The sequence below is a fragment of the Schistocerca serialis genome, chromosome 2 (assembly GCF_023864345.2).
Source record: "Schistocerca serialis cubense isolate TAMUIC-IGC-003099 chromosome 2, iqSchSeri2.2, whole genome shotgun sequence".
Lineage (NCBI taxonomy): Eukaryota > Metazoa > Arthropoda > Insecta > Orthoptera > Acrididae > Schistocerca > Schistocerca serialis.
In genome coordinates, this window is record NC_064639.1 from 1,062,514,969 (window position 1) to 1,062,540,398 (window position 25,430).

At 39.2% G+C, this 25,430-nt stretch overlaps 1 protein-coding gene across 5 annotated transcripts in view; it reads left to right on the forward strand.

Annotated features, from left to right (window-relative positions):
• Positions 1–3,794: 3,794 nt before the first annotated feature.
• LOC126458516 (uncharacterized) overlaps positions 3,795–25,430 on the forward strand; it is a 254,934-nt gene continuing 233,298 nt past the window's right edge. For 3 of the 5 annotated variants that reach the window (XM_050095614.1, XM_050095615.1, XM_050095618.1), the window contains exons 1-2: positions 3,809–3,996; positions 10,652–12,718. In XM_050095614.1, the coding sequence (XP_049951571.1) occupies positions 3,953–3,996; positions 10,652–12,718 (2,111 nt within the window). In that variant the 5' untranslated portion in view covers positions 3,809–3,952. Of the gene's footprint in view, positions 3,997–10,651; positions 12,719–25,430 lie in introns of all 5 variants that reach the window. The other 2 variants (XM_050095616.1, XM_050095619.1) reach the window with 2 other exon arrangements.

Consider the following 25,430-nt stretch of genomic DNA (forward strand, 5'->3'; position numbering starts at 1 on the left):
GTAATTAAGAAAAACTTTGTGAGTTTAGGGAAAAATGAAATATTTTACGAACAGCTGCTCCTAGCTACGCGAATGAAGAGCAGAAAGTTCATCTTTTCAAGGTCTAGCTGTTTTCGCATAAAAGGTTATGTTTTGTGCTATTTAACTGTCAGAAGGGCTTCCTTCGAAACAAGTTCTAAATCGAGTATATTTCAAGAACATAAGATGCTGGGAAGTCAAATGAGATGTCAGTAAGATAATGCTTTCTGGAGAAAACGTGAAAATAAAAAAATGAAAAGGAAATTAAAATGTTTTGTGAAACGATTTGTCTAAAAGAAATAAAACAGATTAGAGAAACATTTGACTTGCCTTTGAATGAATTTTGATTGAACTTGAGGCACATTTAAAAGAACTTCCAGATTTCATAAAAGCAAAGAAAAAAATACTTGGTGAAAATCTGTATGTACATGCATTAATCATTCATTTTTGTGTTATTTCTCACAGACAGTTTATTACAACTGTTTATGTTTCATCTTTGATTTACACTCTTTTCAAACATACACATATTCACATTTACATGTATGCCTATGGGAGCATTTTAAGATTTCAAAATGTGTAACTGTACCAGTGCATGTTTGCGTATCTCTTAACCAAGGTTCAAGGATGCAAAGCACTGAAACTCCTAGATGATGATCAGGTAGGAACACTTGAAATTCCAATATTTTGCTACTTTGAACTTGATACATTTTTCTGAGCTCTTGGAGACAAAATAACGAAGGCACTGAAAAGCTAAACAGATCATGAGTCAATACTGAATGACAAATACTGAAGAAAAGGGAGATTTCTGTAATGAAATAACTGTTTTGCTTGTGGCAGACTATAGTTGTTTTGGAGTTTGTATCCAATTTTTTATTTATAGATATGTCTATATATTTCAGGTTTCAGAATAATTGTGCCTGCTTGTCTGCATATTTTGCATAAAAATAATGTCTCCATTTTTAGCTACTGTGTCACACTATCACAGCTGGGGACTTAAACTGCAAACACACGCACTATAGCTCAAGGACACAACTAGAAGCGCCGAACGCTCCTCAGAGAACTAGAATGAGTGCACGACCAAGTTCGTGGCCCTGAAGAATCAACAATATATTCCCACAACATAGGCATGTGGATCTCCTAAGCATCAATATTATGAAGGCATCGCAGAATTTGTGTGAATGGAAGTGGTGCCTGCGCTCTCTTCTCAAATCACTGACTGTTGATGCAGTAAATGATGGAAACCCCAATCGACGAATCCACTGGGACAAGGGAACCTATAATTACATCACTATAGCAATTAACAATGGTGTCACGACTACAGCACAAAGCAAGCAGCATGCAGAGGGAAGGAGACATCAATTGCTACCACCAAAGATTCTGCATACGGGCTGCAAGAAGAACTACCTGCTCAGGGACTGGCTCATAGTCAGGCAGCATTAGTACAAGACATGGGCAGTCAGCTGCAGTGGAAAGTTAAGGTAGCTCTGATCATCCATAGAAACACCATGTGAACAGAGAAGGTGCCAACGCTTGATTCCAACACCTCTACTTGCGACACTGTTGGCTTTTCACGAACATACATCCATGAGTCCGCCGCTCACAACACCTGCAGAAGAAACTTTTACATGTGCAGAAAAGGCAAACACCCTTGCAGATGTATTTGTAGCGAATTTTATACTGATGGATGAGCCCATCAACCCAGTGCATGTTCAGTTCAGGGAGAAAAGGCTCAGGATGCATCAAGCAGCTGAAAACATGAATGAGACAGACAACGACTTTATCATCTCGGAAGAAGACGTCCACTAAAGCATCACATGTGTGCTGAACAAGAAAGCACTTGGACACGATAAAGTTACTGCGAAGACGTTTAAGGAACTTCCTCAAGAAGCCATTGAGTATGTAAAAATAACCTTTAGTAACATCATACACCAGAAGGGACATCCATATTTCTGGTAGGTTGCAATTACGGTCGCAGTACCCAAACTGGGCAAGAACAATGCTGTCTGCAGAAGCTATAGGCCAGTTAAGTTAAGGAAGGTTTCTGAATGGCTCTACCTGAAGATCCTTCAACTGCCACTGGTCTGAGAAACTGTTCTGCCCAACGAACAATTTGGTTTATGGGCAGGACATTCAACCACACAGCAATTACTATGTGTTGTTGAAGAGGACATATTGACTTTCAACAGTTTTCCACAGTGTCTGGCACACTGGATCATACACAAACTATTTGCGCATGGGCTGCCAGGACTGTTTGTAAGTTGTTGGCTGACTGCTGACTACCAGGCCGGCCACACTTTTGCCCTCAGAGAAGGTGGCATTGATGCAACCATCATAGAGGTACAATCAGGTGTACCACAAGGATTATTTATAGGCCCTGTTGTATACAGTGCCTACAAAGCAGACCCACCAACATCTCTTAAAGTCAGCTGATATGTCTATGTCGATGACACTGTGCTAACACCAGACGCTGATAGCCACAGGCAATGGAGCGAAGACTTCAGGACCTAGAGCAGTGGGCAACACATTGCTGCAGTCACTAAGAGGTTCTACTACTCACCAGGAAACGTCTTCCAGCCATAGGGAACGTTACTTTCCATGGTATGGCAATTCAGTGGATAAACGCAGACCTATATCTCGGTATCACAGTTGACATGGAGGCAACACGTCGACAATGTATGCAAGAAGACTACTGCAGTATTGGAGGCACCATACCCATTGCTCAACGAAAAGTTCTCTCTCTCTCTCTCTCTGTTGAATGCGTCCTACATAGATTGCGCATTTACATACGCCCACTACCGGTTTGCGTGAAGATGCAGCGAAGTGTCACATTGACAAGAATCAGCGATGGCAACACAGGCCATTCAAAAGAGTTTTCCTTGTGCATTGGAACTTCCCCTCCTACTGTCTACATGAGTGAGTGGAAGAAAAACTTATGCTCGATAGATATATAGAGCACGCCAAGGAACTCTACAACAAGGGGTGAAGCTCGACCAGTGATTCAATTCGCAACCTTGGGTAGCGGAACAGGTTGCAAGGAGCCCGTTTTTCTACTAGACAAGTAGCCACACTCTTCCGGAGGTTAGGTCAACGAAAAACTACAGCTCTGAGGCGACACTAAAATAAATAAGACGTCAAGACCACCAGGTATAACTCTGGAGCGAAGATACTGGGCTGCATAGCTACTGTGTAACTTCTTTTGGATTAAAACTGTCTAGACGTCAGTACTGAATTACTATTTTGGCCAGTTCGTGGATTATCCCAGTTTTCACAGAAGACTCTTATCCCTTGTCCACAACCCGTAAAAATCCCTATTATATCTGCTAACTTACTTTGTTTTCTGAGGGAGATATTCAGAAATTCCTGTTCGTAAGTTACCATTACTTGCCATTGCGTTGCGTAAAATCGCAGTCACTGATAAACTGGGTTTATGCTGTTTGTAAAACATGTTTTGCATCAAGGGCCTACATAGTGAAAACATGAAAATTAAAATGTACATTACCTGATGCAATACAGTTATTTTAAAACTAGATTACTTCTTTGGCAATTTTGTTATTGGTTATTTTGTGACACAGTCCAGAAGTCGAAGTGCTTTAGCCTTAATAGATGCTACACAAAGTTAACAGGCATTCATTCAAGCCTGCTTTATCAATAATTTCGAATTCTGCGCTGTTCTCCTCGTTTCACCTTACTGCCTTATAACATGATATTGCTTGTAGTGTCGGCTTTGAGTTGGCGTCAGGAGGAGGGGTAAAAGGAAAGATACTCCAAAAAAATGGCGTGAGTGATGGCGTCTAGTATGTGTTTTGTGCCGAGTGGAGTAAGCGGTAGTTAATCAGGGACATGAGACTGAATTCAGTGTAAATATTGAAATAATGTAGGCATTTTAGTTAAGGTGAGAACTACTACTAAATGCTCAGGTACTTGGGGTCATAGTATGTCTCCGAAAGCAATAAGTCCTCTTCTGGAAGAACTAAGAAGGTATATTGCCCGTGTTAACGTGGGTTTGAAGTCATAAGCTCATCAGATAGTGTGTAATTCCACTAATTCGACTAACAAAGATAGTTTTGCTATTACTAAGCAGTGTTTTTAACAAACGGCTAAGAGCCTATATGAGTGCGTGGGACAGATTATTTTGGAGAATACTCGGTTCGTATTGATAATGTACATGTAGAAATACTACATGCTTCTTGTTCCACATACTTATTGCAACATCGATTAAGTGCTGTCCGAACTGCACGAGCTATAAATAATAATTTTAGTCCTGTGAAACAAGTAAAATCCGACAGAACGACGGTACAACGTAGAGCTTTTGCTTGTAGAGTGCGCTTTGTTTTGATAAGGCCTGGTTGACTTAAAAGGTGAATGCATATGGTGAAATACACGCATGTAATAGGGTTGATAGCCGTACCGTACTGTAGCATTTAAATTTAAGGCTTTTTTTAAAGTGAATGTAGTTGATTGATAATTACTTGTCTACGCGCACAAGTGAGCTGGATTTCGAGAAAGTGTTAAGATTTGTTGGAGTTTGTTTATTCTTGAAAAATAATGAACATGTATTTAGAATATTTAGACACTTCACACGTGATAGTAAGTACAGTACGTTGACAAAATAGTTGAAGGCTTTAGATATAGGGAAATTACGTCTGATGACCATGTTTTCGCCACGAACTATTTATATTACGCAGAACTTTAGCTTCCGACTCGTTTAGCATGACCACCACTCGTTTGGAACTTGGGTATTTCCTTGTAACAAATTGAAACAGTATTTTCAGTGAATAGAAGAATGATTTATTAATTGCATGTTTGACTGACTGTTTTTAGTGGAAAATTTGTATCCAGAATAAGTTTGTGCATTGTGTGCTCCGTTAAAAAATGCCATTTTGTGTTGCTGTGTTTTATATATGTTTTATATGGGAAAAGTGTAATAGTGGTTTACTTTGGGGGTGCATAATGGAGCTGTTTTTAACAAAACTCTGGTTTCATTATTGTGTGGCATTGTTTGAAATATAGTGACATGCTATCGCTGTTTGATGACCCACTTCTTACATATCATTGGAACTTTTAGCTGTGGGAGGTTTCGTTTAGGCCTACATACTGTGAGAGGATGAGCCCTTTTTTCCTATGCTGAAAAAAAAAATAAATAAATAATTATCTGCATTAAAGTTAAGTGATTACATAACTCATCTGACTTTGCAAGATGCATAAGAGCCAGTGTTATTATTCTAGATGCTATTCAACAAACATTATTTTGTAATCTTATTGGTGGTTGTTGTTGTTTTTGTTTTGATTATGGCAATTGTTTCCAGCTGTTTCACTTACGTTGCTCACAACACATACACAGTATCACTGAATGTTAACTGAGCAGTTTTGTTTGCAGCATTGGAAAGGATTCATACTTTAATAGCATGTATAGTAAAACTTCCAGAGTGGAGTCGTGATATATAGTGGGATCAGCAGTAAATCCTGTGTCTAATAATATTGTCATCAAATGGATGTAGGCCTAAAACCCAACTCTTCCTCCTTTCTGTTTTAAACCTGTATCTTGTGTCATTACCCAGGAATGCTGTAATGTAATTATTTTAGATTGTCAGTTCGTAGGAATTATCAGTTGGACGAATATTAACCCAGGATAACTTGCAGCTTGGCTTACGTTTACAGTTGGGCAGGGTGAACCTAACAATATTGTGTGCCAATTTTCACTTGGGGTGTAATGGTGGTGGCCTGTGGCATCGTACGTGTGCAAACAGAGACAGAACACAATAGTCACAGTACCTATATTGCCTTGTAGTGCCAGATTGATCTGTAGAGTAACTGAAGATATAGCTTAGCTGAAGGCATAGTTTAGATTGGAAGGTAACAGTTCGGTTGCGAGTTGGCAATGCAAATTAATGTGATATCATGAAATCAGATGTGTATAATTCCTGACAGGCCACTGAAGTGGTTTATGCATGTTATTTTGATAATGTGAGAGTGGACACGAGATATTAAGTTGATTATTTCCTGTTAATCTCTTCTTGGAAACAGTGGATTGGAGAGGTACCTAAGGAAGATGATCCTCTTATTTTACCTGCATATTGCTCACAGTATTGTGTTCTTGCCATAGTCCTAAGTTCTCAAACTTCAAACAGTCATTGTTCTAATCTGTTGGCTGTAGCTCTGTTTTTCAATGAGAGAGGGCTGCACCAGCAGTAACTGTATGAATAGAATGCATTTTGCTGTATAGACCCATTAGCGGTTGGCATCTAATGGCTGTTATTCCATTATATTGCTATTTGGAGGATAGCTGGGTAGTAGAAATGACATTTTGACAACATGTGTGTTTGCAGTTTCAAGCTGAGAGAAAGGCTGAAGATAGGCAGTTCCATAACAAAATGCAACAGTTAGTGAAGAAACCATTCTCCCTCTTGCCAGAGGGCTACTCTGTATAATCCAGTATGGTGTCACTTTGGAAGCAGTTTGTTTGTGCTTGTGCACCAAATTGGTCCAGTTTTCCTTATTAGCATTAATGGCTTCGGAATGACATTCTCTAAGAGAGACTTGCCAAGGGTAGACCAGTGTGGAAACTACTCTCCATTCAGCTTGAATATCTACATCATTTAAATATGAAATTAATCAAATATATGCAAATTAACACACATCTAATCATTTTTATGAAAAATTCAGATTGCCTTATTGCTAGTTACATATCACTCGCTGACTCCACATTTTCAATGCAAGTATGAATTCTTGATTATAGATATTTTGTGAAAGATTGTTTAAATTAAAAAAAAATCACAAATTTATTAATACTCTTTTATAAAATATTAATAACTAAGAATAATAAAAACTTTAATTTTGCTTACGGTATTTAGTTAGAAACAAGATGATGTGCATATTTATTAAAAATGATTAGGTATGTATTAATTAGCATATATTTGATAAATTTCATATGTGAATGGCGTGTTGTTATACAAATTGAACAAAAAATAAATAAAACGAATGAAAAAATCTATATATCAAAACGTAAACCAGCGATCCATTGATAACCCTGTGCTACGGAGTGAGCCTCATGGCCAATTGTGAAAGTTGCATTTACTTTGGTGAATTAACACTCCCTGGAAAATTTAAAAATTGACTTTCTTGAGAAATTTTGAGTTGCATTGAACTGCTTTGGGAAAGTGATATGTGAGTTCTGAAATTCACAAGTTAAATACAAAAAATTACAGAAAGCTGATTGTCGGGTTCTCTCTCTGCCACGAAAACAATAAAAAGGCAATTTAAACACAAAACTTATACACTTTGCAGCTAGTTGGCATACATAGCTCTTTCCTCTGACTTTAGGATTGCACACACGCATGCGGGCACCTACTTTTGGAGCACAATACAGAATGAATGCTGCAATACTTAACTATAAACTATTGTCAAAATATTTGCTTTACATGTCTGTATTTGTTTCCTGGTTTGTCTAACTTATTTTTGTATTTTACAATTTTTTGAAAGTGGGTAGACCTCTTGATCATGGTAGTATGGTGTGCCTCATATTTGTCAGCTCTGAAGGCTCTTAAAAATCAATCTCCCAGCGAACATGATGTTCAGTTTGTGATGGAATGTAGTATGAATGCTCAATTTCTTAATTACAAAACATTCTTTAAGTAATGGAAAGGAAATCACTTGTATACTACTTTGACTCTACTCCTATTCGGTGCTATTAGGATTTAATCTAGAAAACAATGCAACTATTGTTATGTATATGTAGCCACATGTAGCACATATCTTTCTGTTGAAGACTGAGCTGTAGCATTCTGATGCTGCGTAGGTTTATGTATCTTGGCTACGGCATGTTACCTTGGATGGGCAGTTGCCAGATGTAAGTAATAACTTCAGGTGTGCCACAGGGAAGTGTGTTGGGACCCTTGCAATACATGTTGTACTTCAATGACTTTGTGGACCAGATTTTTTTGCAGATGATGCAGTTAGCTATAATGAACAACTGTTTGAAAGAAGCTGCATGAATATTCAGTCAGGTCTTGATAAGATTTCAAAGTGGTGCAAACAAGACAACTGGCTTTAAATGTTCAGAAATGTAAAATTGTGCACTTCACAAATTGAATAAACATAGTATTGTATGTCTATATCAATAGTTACTTTTGCAAAGAGTTCATACAAATAACTGGGCTAACAGTTAACAGTGATATGAAATGGAATAGTCACATAGGCTCAGTTGTGAGTAAAGCAGGTAGTAGACTTCAGTTTATTCGTAGAATACTAGGGAAATGCAATCAATTTATGAAGGAGATTGCTTACTAATCACTCATGCGATGCATCATAGATTATTACTGAGGGACCACACCAGATAGGACTGACGAGTGATATTGAACATATACAGATGATGGCAACACAAATGGTCACATATTTGCTTAGCCTGTGTAGCGTAACTTAGAGATACTGGAGAAACTGTACTAGCAGTTTCTTCAAGATAGATGTAAACTGCCCCAAGGAACCTACTTACAAATTTCAAGAACCAGCTTTAAATGATGACTCTATGAATATTGTAAAACTCGCTAGATATCGCTCACATAGGGACCGTGAAGATAAGATCAGATTAATTACAACACACACAGAGACATTTAAACAATCATTCTTCTCATTCTACATACATGAACGGACTGGGAAGAAACTCTAATAACTGGTACAGTGTACAAACCCTGTGCAGTGCACTTCAGTCGTTTGCAGAGTATAGAAGTAGATGTAGAAGACTGGTAGAATACTGTAGTCTGGATAACAAGGTCCAGTAGACACACACAGTAAAGTTTTCTGGCGTTCAAGCAACATTAAATTTTAAAATATTCTTTGAAGAGCAGTATCCTGTTTAGTATTACCCCAAAGTGTAATGAATGACACTGCAGATTTTTTTCCCTCACCAGATGCACATTTTGCTTTCATTTTATTATATTGCGGCTTGTTCATTCCTGAATACTGATCAATGTACCTGGTGCCTAATTGTGATGTAGTTCTTTGTTGTTATAAAGACATCATGTGAGAAGTTGTTCACTCATTTTGACAGCTACTAGACATATGTCCTCCTTGTGGCAGTTTGAAAGAATACAAACTGCATGGTTAAAACTTTGTTGTATTGTTATTCATAATTAGTATTCTACAGAAGAGATTTATTGGTGTTACTGTTTATGTACTTGTTTATCCTTTAGAAGAAAAATGAAATGTTAAATAGCTGTTGTAGTGGATGTATCTCTTGTAAGAGAAAGATAATTAAAAGTAGCTTCAAGAATGCCCAAGGGAAGTGGGTGGCGACCCTTACTGTTTGTGTTGTAGCCTATATTAATGCCTTGGCACCCAATGTTAATAGTAATCTTAGACTTTTTGTACAGGATGCAGTTATCAGTAATGAAGTTCTGTCTGTTACACGATACACAAATTTTCAATCAAATATTGGTAAGATTTCAAAGTGGTGCAAGTTCTGGCAGCTTGCTGTAAATGATTGAAAATGTAAGATTGTACACTTCAAAAATATAAAAAAATGTACTATCCTATGACTACATTACCAAAGAGTGACAATTGGAATTGGTTAATTCATACAGCTGTTGTTGTGTAACAATTTGTAAAGATATTAAATGGAACAATCCCATAGTATCGTGTAAAACAGATGACACATCTCATTTCATTGGTAGGATACTGGGTAAATGCTGTCAGGCTACAAATGAGGGATTGTAAGCAGTCTATTACAAAACACCTGTGCAACACATCCTAGAATACTGACAAAGTTTATGGGACCCCTAACAGATAGGGCTAAGAGGGGGGGGGGGGGGGTATTGAACATATGCAAAGAAAGACATCACCATTGATTATAACAGGGTGTCCAATCCATGGGCCGCATGCATCCCAAAGCAAATAGCAGTGTGGCCCAAGAAGGAAGTATCACATGATCAAAATAAATAAAATAAAAAAAAATAAAATCCATACAAATCCATTTATGTAAAGCTATGATAAATTGAATATTTTCAATTTGAATCGCCTGCCACTTGATTCTCTCATTTGCCCAATTTTTTTTCCCCAGTAGTTATTGTTAGTTAGTGTTAAGCTTTTTAGTGCAGCCCAAAATTCTCATCTTCTTCCAGTCTGACCCAAGTAAGCTAAAAGGTTCGACACGTGGATTATATGATTGTTTGACCCATGGGAGAACATGACAGAAATGCCGATGAATCTGAAAATGGTAGATGCTTGCACATAGATACCAATTATTCCACAAAAGCCTACTTACAGAGTTCAAGAATCAGTATTAAGTGAGGAATCTAGGAATATAGTACAGCCCCCTATGTATTGCTCCTCTAGGGGCTGCAGAGTCAAGATTGGACTGATTACAGTGTGTGTGAGTCCTTTAAGCAGTCATCGTTCCCGTGGTCTATATGTGAATAGAATGGAAAGAAACCTTGACAAGTTGTGCATTGGGGAATACCGTCTGTGCTTGTCAGTGGCTTGTAGAGTATAAATGTAGATTATCCAAATTTGCTCTCTCTCTGTCAAATTAAATAATACCATTAGTGAATTCTAGTGTTCCCATTTCCTTTACTTATGGTGTTGGTCGTTATGAAATTTTCAAGTATTCATGAAACTCATCTTTATTTCCTGTTTGTTTCAGGCTGCAGGAGTATGACTTGCTCAGCAATGGAAAGGAGCAGCAGGTAATTCCTGAATGTATGGTGACACAAATGATCCGTGTGATGGCCCGCAGACGAAAAGCGGCAGTGAGAAGGAGAAAAACAAAGTCAGTAAAGTTATCATCAACAAAAAACAAGAAGAAACTAAACGGACTGTCAGAACACAAACTCAATGGTATCTTAAGTCACCGGATTTCAGACACGAGAGAAGATAAAAATACAAACATGTGTTGTGGAGATTTGCAACCTGCTAATGCTACTGACACTCTGCACCAATCTCCACCTGCTGCAATTCATCCTGTTCAGCCTGTTTCATCCATCCACAAGAAATTTGGCAAGTTTCGTTGCCTACAGGAAGTAATTGAAAATGAAATTATGTCTCCTGAGGGTTCAGATGTCTCGAAAGAAGTCATAGAAACTAGTCAGGATTTAGAGCCTCTGAATGAAGTAGTAATTGAACAACAGGAGGAATTGGACATCAGTAATGCTGAGCAAGTTGTGTGGACAGATGAATATGTGGAGGACATGATTGTTTGCGAAGGTGTAGAAATAGAAGTGGGAGATACAAGAAGCCAGGATGATCAAGAATTAGACTATGAAGACAGTAGGGAGTGTGAAGCAGACCAGGTCTCAGTGGTAAAAGGTAGTTACTGCCATGACTGTGGCAGAGGAGCTGAAATAGAGGAGTGTAAGTGTGTTACAGTTGACAAATTAAGTGCCAACTCTAATTATGTTAATACAAGTAATTGTAGAACCAACCAAATAAATTATGTGAGAACAACCAATGAAAATACTAATGTACATAGTGAACAAATTGTGAAGTGTTTTGATGGCTGTGGCGAGGAAAGTGACATTGGAAACCAGAACATTATTGAAGATTGTATTACGTATGAAGTCGGTGACAATTTAGAAACTACAGCAAATGATGAAACAGTTGTTAGTGAAGAGTTTGTTGTAGAACTACCAGTTCCTCAAGATCAAGTGCTTTGTGAAACTGACAGTCAGAGTGATATTTCAACTTTTAAAACTGAAGTACGCAACACTGATACAGATTTAATAAGCAGTGTTATGCCTGTGTCATCGGGGAGTATTGAAGACTTACCAGTTGCAGAAGAGGAGCACCATGCACTAGAAGGCTGTGATAGTGTCCATAAGGAATATTTGAGCTGCCAGAGTCCCAGATCTTCTCTGTTTGGAGAGAGAATCATGGGCGAAGAAACCAAAGATGAGATACACAACTTTTCTATAGAAAATATAGTGCCATGTGTCAATGAAGTGACTGTTATCACTGAGGGTACTGATCAAAGCTGTGAAGATTCTGGAAGCCTTGATATCAATGAAGCTCCTTGCTTCACAGCCAGTGCGTGCGCAAATGAAAAAAATTGTCGAACAGAGGAGGTACCTGAAAGAAAACCAAAGTCAGTCAGTTCTAGAAGCCGTAGTGGCAGTACAGACACAACAGGATCTGAAAGCAGTTCAAACTGTAGTATAGGTGTGAGAAGAAGCAATCGCATTCGTTCCATAGGCTTGTCGAGACAAAAATCGCGCTCTAAGAGTGATTTACCAAGCTCTCCTAAGTGTGTTGCAAGGGAAACCTCTGATGGAAAACATGTTGGGGCACCAGAACTTGTGTGTCCACCAGTCAGCAATGATTCCATACAGAAAGACAGTCTCAGTCATCCAGTTTCCATGTGTACTTTCCCAGCTGTTCCACAATCTACAATATCTGCATTTGATCTCGACAGCAGCAAACCGGTGAAAGTGAAATCACGATGGCGACGATCAAGTGAACTTGAAATGGGGGGAAACCGTAGTGGTGACAGTGATGTGGTGGTTGGAGCACAGTCAGTATGTGTTTCAGGGATGACAGATACACCTTGTAATACATCGAACAATGCACCCAGTTTTCCAGCGAATGAGAACATGTTGGATGTAGTGTCAACTAAGAAGGAAGTCCGTAATGAGAGAAAGGAAAGAGAAGAGAGAGAAATGGAGGAGAGACTTCGCAATTACATTACATTGTATGAGAACGAGTATCTTACAGAAAGGTGGGTGTATATGATACAGACTGATTGTTGTAGGATTTAAATAAAATTTGTATTGCATGTGGTTCATGGTTGAATGGTCTTTCATTGACGTTTTGGAGCATGCCGGTTTAAGTAAATGTATTGAAGGGTCATATCAGGCCATCTTCATGTTGATCAGGTCTCTGCTTTTGTTTCCAGACATAGAGCGTTCGTTATGTTTTAAATATACTGGATTCAGTATAACAGAAGGTTCCACAGACATTTTGTTTTTGGGTGTTATTCCGTCCTGTAATGTTGTTCACGTATTTATGAATTTTATTAGCCTATTAAATCAATGCTTAAAGCCAGTAGGGGTTGGCCCCCCCCCCCCCTCCCCCCCCCCTCCCCTCCGTCATGCTTTGCCTATTGGCAAGAGGTTCCATGCCCATATGGTACAGGAATGAAGCATTTTGTATAAATTGTCCTACTGCGTGCATTATTTGTCAAAAATTAATTGAACTTTCAGTTGTTAACAATAGACCTTCAGTTCTTATAAAATATGAGTGTATATATCATTATAAATGAAGTCTGTGTGACGTGTCGCTGAAACAAGTCCTGCTCTGTGTAGCTTGATAACAAAATAATAGCACTGTGAGCTGATTGGACAGTTTGTAGATCCTGTTTTCATCAGCCATTGTCACTTTCCAATGAAGATCTTTACAGTGTGTCTGCACAGATATCCCTGCACTTACCCGATGAGTATATGTTTGGATTACCAGCAGTGCAGATGCTTGTTGTGCCCATGTATTAGAGTTGTAGGCTTAAGAGGTTTACATTCATTTATATACTTTTGTTTTATAGAACACTGGAGAATCTTTAGAGATGTGGTAAGAGTTACATGTAAACTAGCAACCCGCCCTGGCTTCGCACAGGTAGCACCAAATATCTGTGGTTGGACAACTTGTCTGGCATTGTGGTAATAAATTATGTATGTAAACCTTACCCTTTAAACAGTCTATCTGTTGCTGAAGACCATATCACATTCCTTACAGTAGTTTCTAAGTTTAACCTACATATACGGACAGAAAAACGTTTCGGGTGGACTTTTAACTTCTGGTGTGATGTATTTAGATATACTGAAGGGAGCACTCTGCATAAGTTCTTTCTCTCTTTTTTAGGTAACAGGTTGCTATACTCTTATTTTAGTTCTTACAAGATCTATAAACATAATATAATTAGAAGACAAGCCACCACTGCTTTCCTAGATTTCCTTAGTAATTTCTGTTTTTTGCTACTGCTTGTGTGATGTATAAATAAATGAACACACTATTTGCTGGAGAAGCAGTTGCAGCAATTGGTTGCTATTTATGCTTTCAAATTTGCTTTGTTACGCATAATCAATTTCTTGTGCTTCCACATTGTCTTGGGAAAGTACAAATTTAGGTTTTTAACGTTCATCAAGTGCATAAGAGCCATTATGTTTATTTCTTTATTCATATCTTGTTTCTTCTTGTCAGCATATCTCTGTAATTTGTACCAGAATGCATTGTATTTACAATTTCTGTGTTTGATAGGGCTGCAAATGAAGCTGCAGCACATGCATTGGTGAATAACAACTGATAGATAAAACATATTTTTTAACATTATCATCATATGTGTTATTATTGATGGGCCAAACAATGGAAAATTGAAGTTGAAATATCAGCATTATTATGTAAAGGATAGATTGCTACTCAATACAGTTACACATTGAGCTTTCTGTTGAAGCCTCCTTCAGAAAAGAAAGCGCACACAAATTCACATAACTAAACATGCCTCATGCACACACAAATGGCTTTCTCCGGCTAAATATTAAGCATAGCTGGCTGGAGATCATGATCATGTGTGCATGTGGTGTATTGTCTTTTCTTTTCTGAAGAAGGCTTTGGGCCGAAAGCTCAATGTGTAATGGAGTTTTCATTGTGCCTGTCTGCAACTCAGTGTCGCCTCTTTATGGTGAGTAGTGGTCTATTCTTTTCATAATGTTGATAGGTCATGTTTATTTGTGCGTAGTATTTCTGTTATATCCACTAATGCAACAGATATACCTTAAGGTAGAAAGCACATGTGAATACATATTTCGCTTAAAATGCGCTGCAGCCAATTATCTTTTTTAACAGCTATCAAGATAGTAAATACAGTTTGTACATACAGTTAAAAAGAAGAGTTTTGTTTCGTTTGACTGAACAGCATCAGCGAGTGGTGTGTGTGACTGAAACAGGTCTTTGCACCCTTAAATTGTTTAGAAGCTTTTAAGGTAGGGAATAGTTTACATGTGAGTTTGGCAGCAGCATGCAAAAATGGGTCGTCTCTATAGTAAGTACTAATCTTAACTGCTGACACACAGTTCACATTTTTGGGTGGGAGACGGACAAAGTGGTTACTTGGGAGGTACCATTACTGCCTTGCATTTCCGTGAACTGACAATCTGTGCCACTTAATGTACTGAATAAGCTTAATGTCCTCAATAAGCTGGTTCATGTTTTGATTCGAATGCACACGGGTAACTTAAATTTCTCAGCTCACTCATCATACTATAAGCAATATAATATTGGCATTACTGATTGTTATAATTTTTCTCTCAAATTATATCTGGCTTAAACCCACCAGAACTGTGATCTGACTGCAAATTTCTCTGTGGATTTGACAGATCTTGGCCAGAGGTAAATCTCATCAACCTTACAATTGGTTTGAACACCACAGTGGTTTACTAGACCTGGTTGTATTGGATGTAGCAGACTATAGGGGGGACCCACAGTTTAACATGGACCTCCACCCATGGTGCAGCTTGGCATTTTTCACATTTACATTAACATTGACAGAGATGAAAAAAGTGATACACGGCAATAAAAAATCCTAGAAATGATGAAGGCTCAAACCCAACACCTTTGCATCTGCAGTTTGCCACTTCACCAGTGAGCTACTGCCTTGTGAATCTTATTTCAAATCCTCAAGAATATCCAAGGCTTGACAAACCTGAATTGATGCTTTCTGTAGTTTCTGACTCATCACTGTTGGCATCCGAGCCTTTGACCGGCATCACAGAGCAGCAATTTTATTCTGAACCTCACTCTTGTATATTGGTCGCAACTTGTGGTCTGGTAAAAGAACACACTTTAAAGCTTTCTTAGTTCTACTGTTCTTACTTTATCAGAATGCTTAAGCCCTTTTTATTGAGATGGTTTCTTTTTTGAAATGCATTGAAACATAGATTTTCCAAGAACCTAAACTGAGTTAGAAGCAAGGCTTCATGACAAAAGCAGATTGTTTAATCTCTCTCAAGCTCATAACCGGAACAGTTTTCAGCCGTCATTGTTGATCAGATTGGAATTTGGTAAGTTCTGTATTACAGTTACTAAAAAAGGCCTAGAGGCACTCAAAATTTTCCAAACATCCCATTATGCAAGATGGAAAATCAGGCCTGATATCTGTTCTACACAAAATAATTTAATGAGACACTTTCTATACACCACCTAGTTCGCAACAGTTTACTCACAAGCTTTTGCACTCAGTGGCTTTCTGGGTTGCAACTAGAAAAGAACTGGCTTCCATTCACCTATAGATGATTGCACAAGTGTTATTAAAGTTCAAACAATGGAAAATCCAGGATGAAATAATGAAAATATTATGAAAAGGATGTATTGCTACTTGCCATATAGAGGAGATGTTGAGCTGCAGAAAGGCACACCAGAGAGACCGCTAAACATGTGAACTTTCAGCCAAAAGATTGCTATACACACCAGTACCTCTAATACCCAGTAGCACGTCCTCTTGCATTGATGCATGCCTGTATTTGTTGTGGCATACTATTCACAAGTTCATCAAGGCACTGTTAGTCCAGATTTTCTTACTCCTCAACAGCGATTTGGTGTAGATCCCTCACAGTGGTTGATGGGTCACGTTGTCCATAAACAGCCCATTTTAGCTATGCCAGGCACTGAAACATGTCAATGTTTCAGTCTGGAGAACATGCTGGCCACTCTAGCCGAGCGATGTCATTATCCTGAAGAAAATAATTCTCCAATAGGTTCACGATAGTGGCAAGAGTTGTGCATGAAGATGAATGCCTCATCAATATGATTGCACTATCGCTCTGATGATGGCATTAATGTATCGTACAGCCGTTACGGTGCCTTCCATGACCACCAGTGGCGTACGCCGGCCCCACATAATGCCACCCCAAACAGCAGGGAATGTCCACAGTGCTGCACTCGCTGGACAGTGTGTCTTAAGGCATTCAGCCTGACCGGGTTGCCTCCAAACATATCTCCGACGATTGTTTGGTTGAAGGCACATGCGACACTCATCAGTGAAGAGAATGTGGTGCCAATCTTGAGCAGTCCATTCGGCATGTTGTTGGTGGTCCTATCTGTACCGCACTGCATGGTGTCATGGTTGCAAAGATGGACCTCGACATGGAAGTCAGGAGTGAAGTTGCGCATCATGCAGCCTATTGTGCACAGTCTGAGTCGTAACACGGCGTCCTGAGGCTGCATGAAAAGCATTATTCAACATGATGGCGTTGCTGTCAGGGTTCCTCCAAGCCATAATCTGTAGGTAGTGGTCATCTGCTGCGGCAGTAGCCCTTGGGCGGCCTGAGCGAGGCATGTCATCGACAGTTCCTGTCTCTCTGTATTTCCTCCATGTCAGAATAACATCGCTTTGGTTCATTCCGAGACGCCTGAACACTTCCCTTGTTGAGAGCCCTTCTTGGCACAAAATAACGATGCGGGCATGATTGAACTGTGCTATTGACCGTCTTGGCATGGTTGAACTGCAGACAACTTGAGCTGTGTGCCTTCTTCCTGGTGGGATGATTGAAGCTGATCGGCTGTCTGACCCCCTCTGTCTAAAAGACATTGCTCATGCATGGTTGTTCACACCTTTGTTTGGGTTTATTGACATCTTTGAACAGTCAAAGGGACTGTGTATGTGATACAATATCCACAGTCAGTGTTTATCTTCAGGAGTTCTGGGAACCAGGGTGATGCAGAACTTTTTTGATATGTGTGTATAATATTCGTAAATAACAGCTGGAACAAAATTGTTTTATCCAAAAATTATTGCAGTCTCAAACTGACTGAAAAATTGGACTTGTCTCCCATGTAGCACAAAAATGCTCAGTCATGTGGTGTACAAACTAAGCTGCAACCACTGTGCTGCATTCTATGTAGGCATGACAACCAACAAGTTGTCTGTCCGCATGAATGGCCACCGACAAACTGTGGCCAAGAAACAAGTGGACCACCCTGTTGCTGAACACACTGCCAAACATGATATCCTTCATTTCAATGACTGCTTCACAGCGTGTGCCATATGGATCCTTCCCACCAACACCAGGTTTTCTGAATTGCGCAGGTGAGAACTTTCCCTGCAATACATCCAACGTTCCTGTAACCCTCCTGGCCTCAACCTTCGTTATTCACTGTCCTTGCCAGTCCAGCACTATACAGCCATCATTTCACAATCGCACCCAGTCTCTTTATTTCTCTCCTTTTCTGCTACTTCCAACCCCCCCCCCCTTCCCCACCTCTCTCCTGCCGTCTGTCTAACCTGCAGCACTTCTGTCCGCCACCCCCACCATACTATCCCTCGCCTCGCTACAGCCTCCTCCTTACCCCACCCATTCACCACTCCCATCATGCACTGGTGCTGCTGCTAACTGTGTGGTTTGAGTTGGCTGAGACTAATGTCGTGTGTGCGTGTATTGTTGACAAAGGCCAATGGCCCAAAGCTTTAATTGTGTGAGTCTTTTTGTTGTGCCTATCTGTGACTGCATCACCGCCATATGGTGAGTAGCAACTTTTTCTTCTCATAATTTTGTTACATTCCATTGTGGATTATCCATTGTTTGAATACTTTGTTTGTCCTTTTTACAGCTGGTCTTAATTTTGCTAATAATTTTGTACTGTTATCCCAATATGAACTGAAAGTCTGTAATAAGATTGAATGTAGCACATTCAGGATCTTGTTAAACTAAGTGTTGTGTTCCATACAAAAATCGTCTGCATGGTCACTAATACTGAAATCTGAGAGCTTGTTTATTTTGCTTATTTTCAGTCAGTTATGCCCTGTGGTTTTTATTTTGGGACTACTCTGTGTATTAACATGGAAAATTGTGATGAGAACTATATGCAGAGTCAGTTTACAAACTTCATGTACAGGGTGCTGCTAGAATGTTTCAGAAGTGCATAAAAATTGTGTTTGCTAGAGCTTTAGGAGAAATTCCTTTGAATAAGATTCGGTTGATTTCACAGTGGCATTTGAATTGTATTGATCACCATGCCTTGCAGTGCAGCAATCATCAGCAACAATACTCTTGCCAAAAACTATACATAGAAAGAAGGATCCTTTATTGTATGATTATATGATAGCGGAACAAACACTGGTAGCAGTTACTTCTGTAAAATATCTGGGAGTATGCGTACGGAACGATTTGAAGTGGAATGATCATATAAAACTAATTGTTGGTAAGGCGGGTACCAGGTTGAGATTCATTGGGAGAGTGCTTAGAAAATGTAGTCCATCAACAAAGGAGGTGGCTTACAAAACACTCGTTCGACCTATACTTGAGTATTGCTCATCAGTGTGGGATCCGTACCAGGTCGGGTTGACGGAGGAGATAGAGAAGATCCAAAGAAGAGCGGCGCGTTTCGTCACTGGGTTATTTGGTAACCGTGATAGCGTTACGGAGATGTTTAATAAACTCAAGTGGCAGACTCTGCAAGAGAGGCGCTCTGCATCGCGGTGTAGCTTGCTCGCCAGGTTTCGAGAGGGTGCGTTTCTGGATGAGGTATCGAATATATTGCTTCCCCCTACTTATACTTCCCGAGGAGATCACGAATGTAAAATTAGAGAGATTAGAGCGCGCACGGAGGCTTTCAGACAGTCGTTCTTCCCGCGAACCATACGCGACTGGAACAGGAAAGGGAGGTAATGACAGTGGCACGTAAAGTGCCCTCCGCCACACACCGTTGGGTGGCTTGCGGAGTATCAATGTAGATGTAGATGTAGAACTGGCTATCCCCGAAAGACATTGTATGTTGGAAACATGTTTACTGTTCATCTGCTTTTAGTGGTTTGAAATGGAGTATCCAGTTAAGGGTTGTTTTGTTGTATTTGATCTGATCACTAGAGGCCATATCATAGTTCTGCATACGTAGCTGGGTTGTCTGATCAGTGCTTTGCTTGACAAGTGGCCTGTGCAGATGTAAACATTGCAAAATATTATGCAAGGAAAGGTGTGTGGAAGACCTCAGCAGACAATGCCTACTCAGAACTGGAGAATTCAGAATGAGATTTTCACTCTGCAGCGGAGTGTGCGCTGATATGAAACTTCCTGGCAGATTAAAACTGTGTGCCGGACCGAGACTCGAACTCGGGACGTTTGCCTTTCACGGGCGAGTGCTCTACCAACGAGCTACCCAAGCACGACTCACGCCCCGTCCTCACAGCTTTACTTCCGCCAGTACCTCGTCTCCTACCTTCCAAACTTTACAGAAGCTCTCCTGCGAACCTTGCAGAACTAGCACTCCTGAAAGAAAGGATATTGCGGAGACATGGCTTAGCCACAGCCTTGGGGATGTTTCCAGAATGAGATTTTCACTCTGCAGCGGAGTGTGCGCCAATATGAAACTTCCTGGCAGATTAAAACTGTGTGTCGGACCGAGACTCGAACTCGGGACCTTTGCCTTTCGGGGGCAAGTGCTCTACCAACTGAAGTTTGGAAGGTAGGAGACGAGGTACTGGCAGAAGTAAAGATGTGAGGACGGGGCGTGAGTCGTGCTTGGGTAGCTCGTTTGTAGAGCACTTGCCCGCAAAAGGCAAAGGTCCCGAGTTCGAGTCTCAGTCCAGCACACAGTTTTAATCTGCCAGAAGGTTTCAACTGGAGAATTACTGGACAGCTTCCAAAGGAACTGTTGCTGTAGTTTTTAAAACCAAAGAGCAATAAGCAGCTTAGTGATAGCAGCTGTCTATATGATAAGGGATTAACCTTTCTCTTATATATGCTATACTATGGAAATGTTAGCAAATTTTAGAATCATTTTCATGGCATCAGCTGGTAAAGCTTGGAGGGTAAATGTGTGTGTGTGTGTGTGTGTGTGTGTGTGTGTGTGTGTGTGTGTGCCCTATAGGAGGCCTATCTACCATACAGTATTCAGTACGCAAGTAACAGTGTAAGCCACCTGGTGTGATTATCATATTGTGTTAACAGACGTCTGTGACTCCGGATGTACTTACGAATGTGTGGTGGTATGTTATCCACTGATAACAATATGATTGATGCTATTTGTGCAATAGATATTTGTTAATGGCTCTAATAACTTGATTTTCCAGTTCTCCAATTCTCCATGTCAAACTTTACCATTACTTTTTTTTTCTAAAGAGTGTAAATAATATAGAGAAAGATGTGAAAGGACAGTTTGTGAATTTGGTGCATTCTCAAAAGATCATTCATGCACACGCCTTCTATACGTATTACTAATTTAAAGTCCCCTGCCGGTTTTTCTGTTCGTATGTGAAGGCTAATCCCAGGAACTACTGCAGGGATTTTGATATTGTTCTTGCAAATGGTTGATTTGCCAGGTAGGTTTGTATATACAGTTTATAATTTTATAGTAATGATGAGAGTGTAATATACGCACTATTATCTGTTATCTGTCCGATATTTAATTGGTATTTGAAGTGACATATTATGGCAATGATAGGAGTTACGAGCTGGTCAGCTACAGAGGAGGTGGTATGTGGCAGGAAAACTGCCACAACTTCTCCAGAGAGCAGAGAAACTGAACTAGAATGTATGCACATGATAAAATAAAGCCATCTTGTCATGTTTTTCCATGTGTATATGAAGGCAAAGTTCAAGAACCATTGTAAGGATTTTAATAACAGTTTTCACCGATTGATGGAGTGATTCACTAGGAATGTTTGTGTATACTGCTATGCCAGACAATTCGTGTGGCTGTAGATACTTAGTGTTACCTATGTGAAGTAAGGGCAGTCTAAATTGATTAAAGACCTGTCTAAAAATTGCAACCAACACTGTTTGTGGATTCATTTAATGCAGTGATATCTCATCGTTTGGATGAAACTGTGCTACTAGCGATTAGGTGAGTCCTTTCAAAAGACAGCTGAAGTGAGTCCAGTCATCGCAGGAAATTATCTGTATGCTGCGGTACAGAGGTGGCGTTTTGAAGTGACCCTTAATTTTTTAGTTCAAATTAAGATCCAGAACAATGAAAATTCTGGAATGAAATATGTAAAATAAAAGAAAGGCAACCACTCATCTATAGTTGACTGACATGTGATGTATAGGAACACAACAGTAAACAGTGTTTATACTAGCTGTTGAATTCTTGCTCTTTCTTTAGTAGAAGTACGTACACACACACACACACACACACACACACACACACACACACTAACTAACTAACTAACTAACTAACTAACTAACTGACGCCAACACTTGTGGCTGCAACTCATGTCAGTTAGCTATAGGTGTGTGGTTGCCTTTCCTATGCTTTGCATAGGATTCAGTTGGTTATGTGTAGGTATGGAGAGCCTCAAGAAAACTAGCCAAATTTTTAAGAATCTCTTAGAGCATACCGAGACTTGTTGAAATGTGCTACGCTTCATTGACCAGATATGCAAATTGGCATACTGTTAGAGTAAGTACTAGTCCCAATGAGTATAGCAGTTGGGTTAAGCCACGCATTGACTTGATGTGTCTCAACCATTAGATATCTTGTCTCAAATGCAGTTGTTATAAATGAAAAAGGAAGAGTTAAGCACAGCAGTTAAGGTTTAGTTTGGAAACAGTGTTACATGAAATACCCTCTTCTATGGACCATATGGTTACTTGCAGAGTATATATGTTGGTGAAAAATTTTGTAATGTTCCAATGGGACAGTGGTACGACTCTTATGACCGCAAATACCATAATGTGGTTCCAGTGCAACACTACAAAACATCTGAATACATTCCAATCTCTTGATTTACAGATGTTGGTAACTTGTGACATGTCTTGGAATCCTGCACTAAAACCAATAATTTTGCAAACAAAAGCTATGATAAAGCCACAACCAGAAGCCTGGGGAAAAATGTCGAGAAAGTTGTCATCAAAACAAATGAAACTAATTAATAAATGATTCAAAGTAGTATTCACACAGAAGAAACAAGACGTATGTTTATGATAGCTCTTAGTATGACAGTGTGCACTATTTAATATAATTGGATAGATGAAAAAAAACCACTTACCAAGCGGTGGCAGGAGCAAGTGCACACAAAAGTCAAGGAAATGTGAAAGCTTCTGAAACCAGTGGCTCCTTCCTCTGGCAGAAGAAGAATTGAAGGGGAAGGAAGGGGTGAAGGAAAAAGACTGGTGAGGTTTAGAAAATTACGGTGAAGTTGTCGAGAACCAAATGTCAGGGGAGACTTACTGAAAGGCGTAAGAAGGAAAGATTGACTGTTGGGGCTGCACTGGATGAGGTTTGAAAACCTGACAGATCAAACATGGAAGATAGGGTAATAAGCAAGACATGAATTACTGACCAAACATGGTGCAAGATTTAATAAGAGTGGAGAGCTAGGTACGATATATATGATAGACGTAGGGGATGGGGGAAAATTAGACTGGTCAGAAAATAAATAAAAAAAATGTAGAAAACTAAGAGGGAATGAAGAAAGGAAAAGTTAATGATTAGAAGTACTGTCTCTGAAGAAAAGAAAGTAAAAGTAAATCAAGGTCAAGTGGGTAACGAGAACCAAGGACATGTTGTAATGTCAGTTCCCACCCATGGAGTATTGAGAAACTGGTGTCAAGGGAAAGAATCCAGATGGCACTTACGGTGAAATAGGTAGTGTGGTTATGACTGTCATGTTGGAGTGTGTGCTCTGGAACCGGGTGTTGTGTTTTGCCCATTCATCCTAACGGACAACTTAACTTTTTGCTCTTGCACAATGTTTGGTCAGTAATCTTTGTCTTGCGTATTACCCTATCTTTCATCTTTAAGCTCTGTTTTCAAATCCCATCCGGTGCAGTTCCTTCTCACTCTCTCCGGTGCCTGCACTGACCCAGGGTTCTGGGCTACTTTTCCATAATTATCCCCATTTTCTGAACCTCCCTAATCCTTTTCATTCATCTCTCTCCCTTCTCCTTCAATCCTTCTGCGGGAAGAAGGGAGCCACTGGCTCTGAAAGCTTGCACATTTCGTTAACTTCTGTATGTGTTTGCTTCTGCATTTGCTTGGTGAGTATATTTTTTATCTATCCAGTTATATTTTCAAAAATTATTTTCATTAATATATAAGCTCTAATGTACACTATTTGTAATTTTTTAGGTTTCTCTGTGCGTATTTTTGTACATAAGTCACAATTCAGAATTTTCTGGCCTCTGTTGTTAATACTATTGCAGCAATTCAACCCTACACAAATGTAAACATCAAATCGTCTTCATGCTGGAACACCTTTTTAAGTGTCCAGATAAGTTCAGTTGATATTAACACCAGAATTTGACCACAGGAACTATTCCAAGAAAAAATAAATTAATATGAACTCTTAATATGTGGATACTTGGCACATGTTTAAAATGGATGACTGCTTACAGTTTTATTTTATTTGATATAGTGTTTAATTTTTAAACATATTGTGCAGTTCATGTGTAAAATAAATACCACAGCATCTTGTTGACAAAGTGATTCGTCACCTAAATGAGCTCCAAAGTAGAAAACGTTCATTAAATGTTCAAGAAAATTGAGCAGAGGTAGGTAAGTAAAGAAGTAATTGCATATGCCTATTGTATACCATATTTATGTTGACACAATCAAATGGTATTATCCTTAACAACCTTGTATTAAAAAAAGTGCCTAGAAAATGGGCAATACTGTCATTACTCACACATGCACTAGTAATCCACAAAGAAGAGGAGCTACCAAGTTGTGACTGCCTTCGAGTATTTCATGGTTCAGATGGTATATCGTGCTTGTTTTATTTCCATCTTCAAAACTATTTTGATCAAATAATATACTGCACTTTATACTCTGTGACATCTGGAAAACATGTCAAGACCCATGATTTCCTCTTCAGTTCTTGCACATCATTTCTTACACTACATTAGATTACACTGCAGTACAAGTATTGTATTAATATAGCTCTCTCCCAGTCGTGCCAAATGAATGATGCACCTGCAATGATATGACAGAGTTTTCCATGTGTTGTTGGCCATTGCAGATCTACCAGATTACATGAATCATATTTATGGATCTACGTATTAGAAAGTCATTATCTGACTCTAAGAAGACTGAATTGATCTCAGCCGCTCAAGCTACTACCAAGTTGTGCAATTTCATAAGTACTCTTTCACATAGAAAAATTGAGTGTCTCTTACTGGACTGCTCTTTAGAAGAAGGCTGCAACTATATGATCAGAATATCTTTAATCAAGTGTGACTTGATTACCAAGAATAATTCCAAGTTACATGAGAAATTGAATCTTTGGTGTGATCTTGCTTCCTACATAAAGTGAAGTAGTGGATAGAATTAAAAATTACGATCTGTGTGACGTAACCCATACATCTAGGTGCTTGATCAGGCCTTATGATCATAGAACCAGAATAGAAATAGTTTTTGTTTATAATAGTGAATTTAATAAAAATAATGGAACTAGAATGTACTCCTATTAATTTAGAGTATGTCATGTAAAAAATAAATAACCAGTA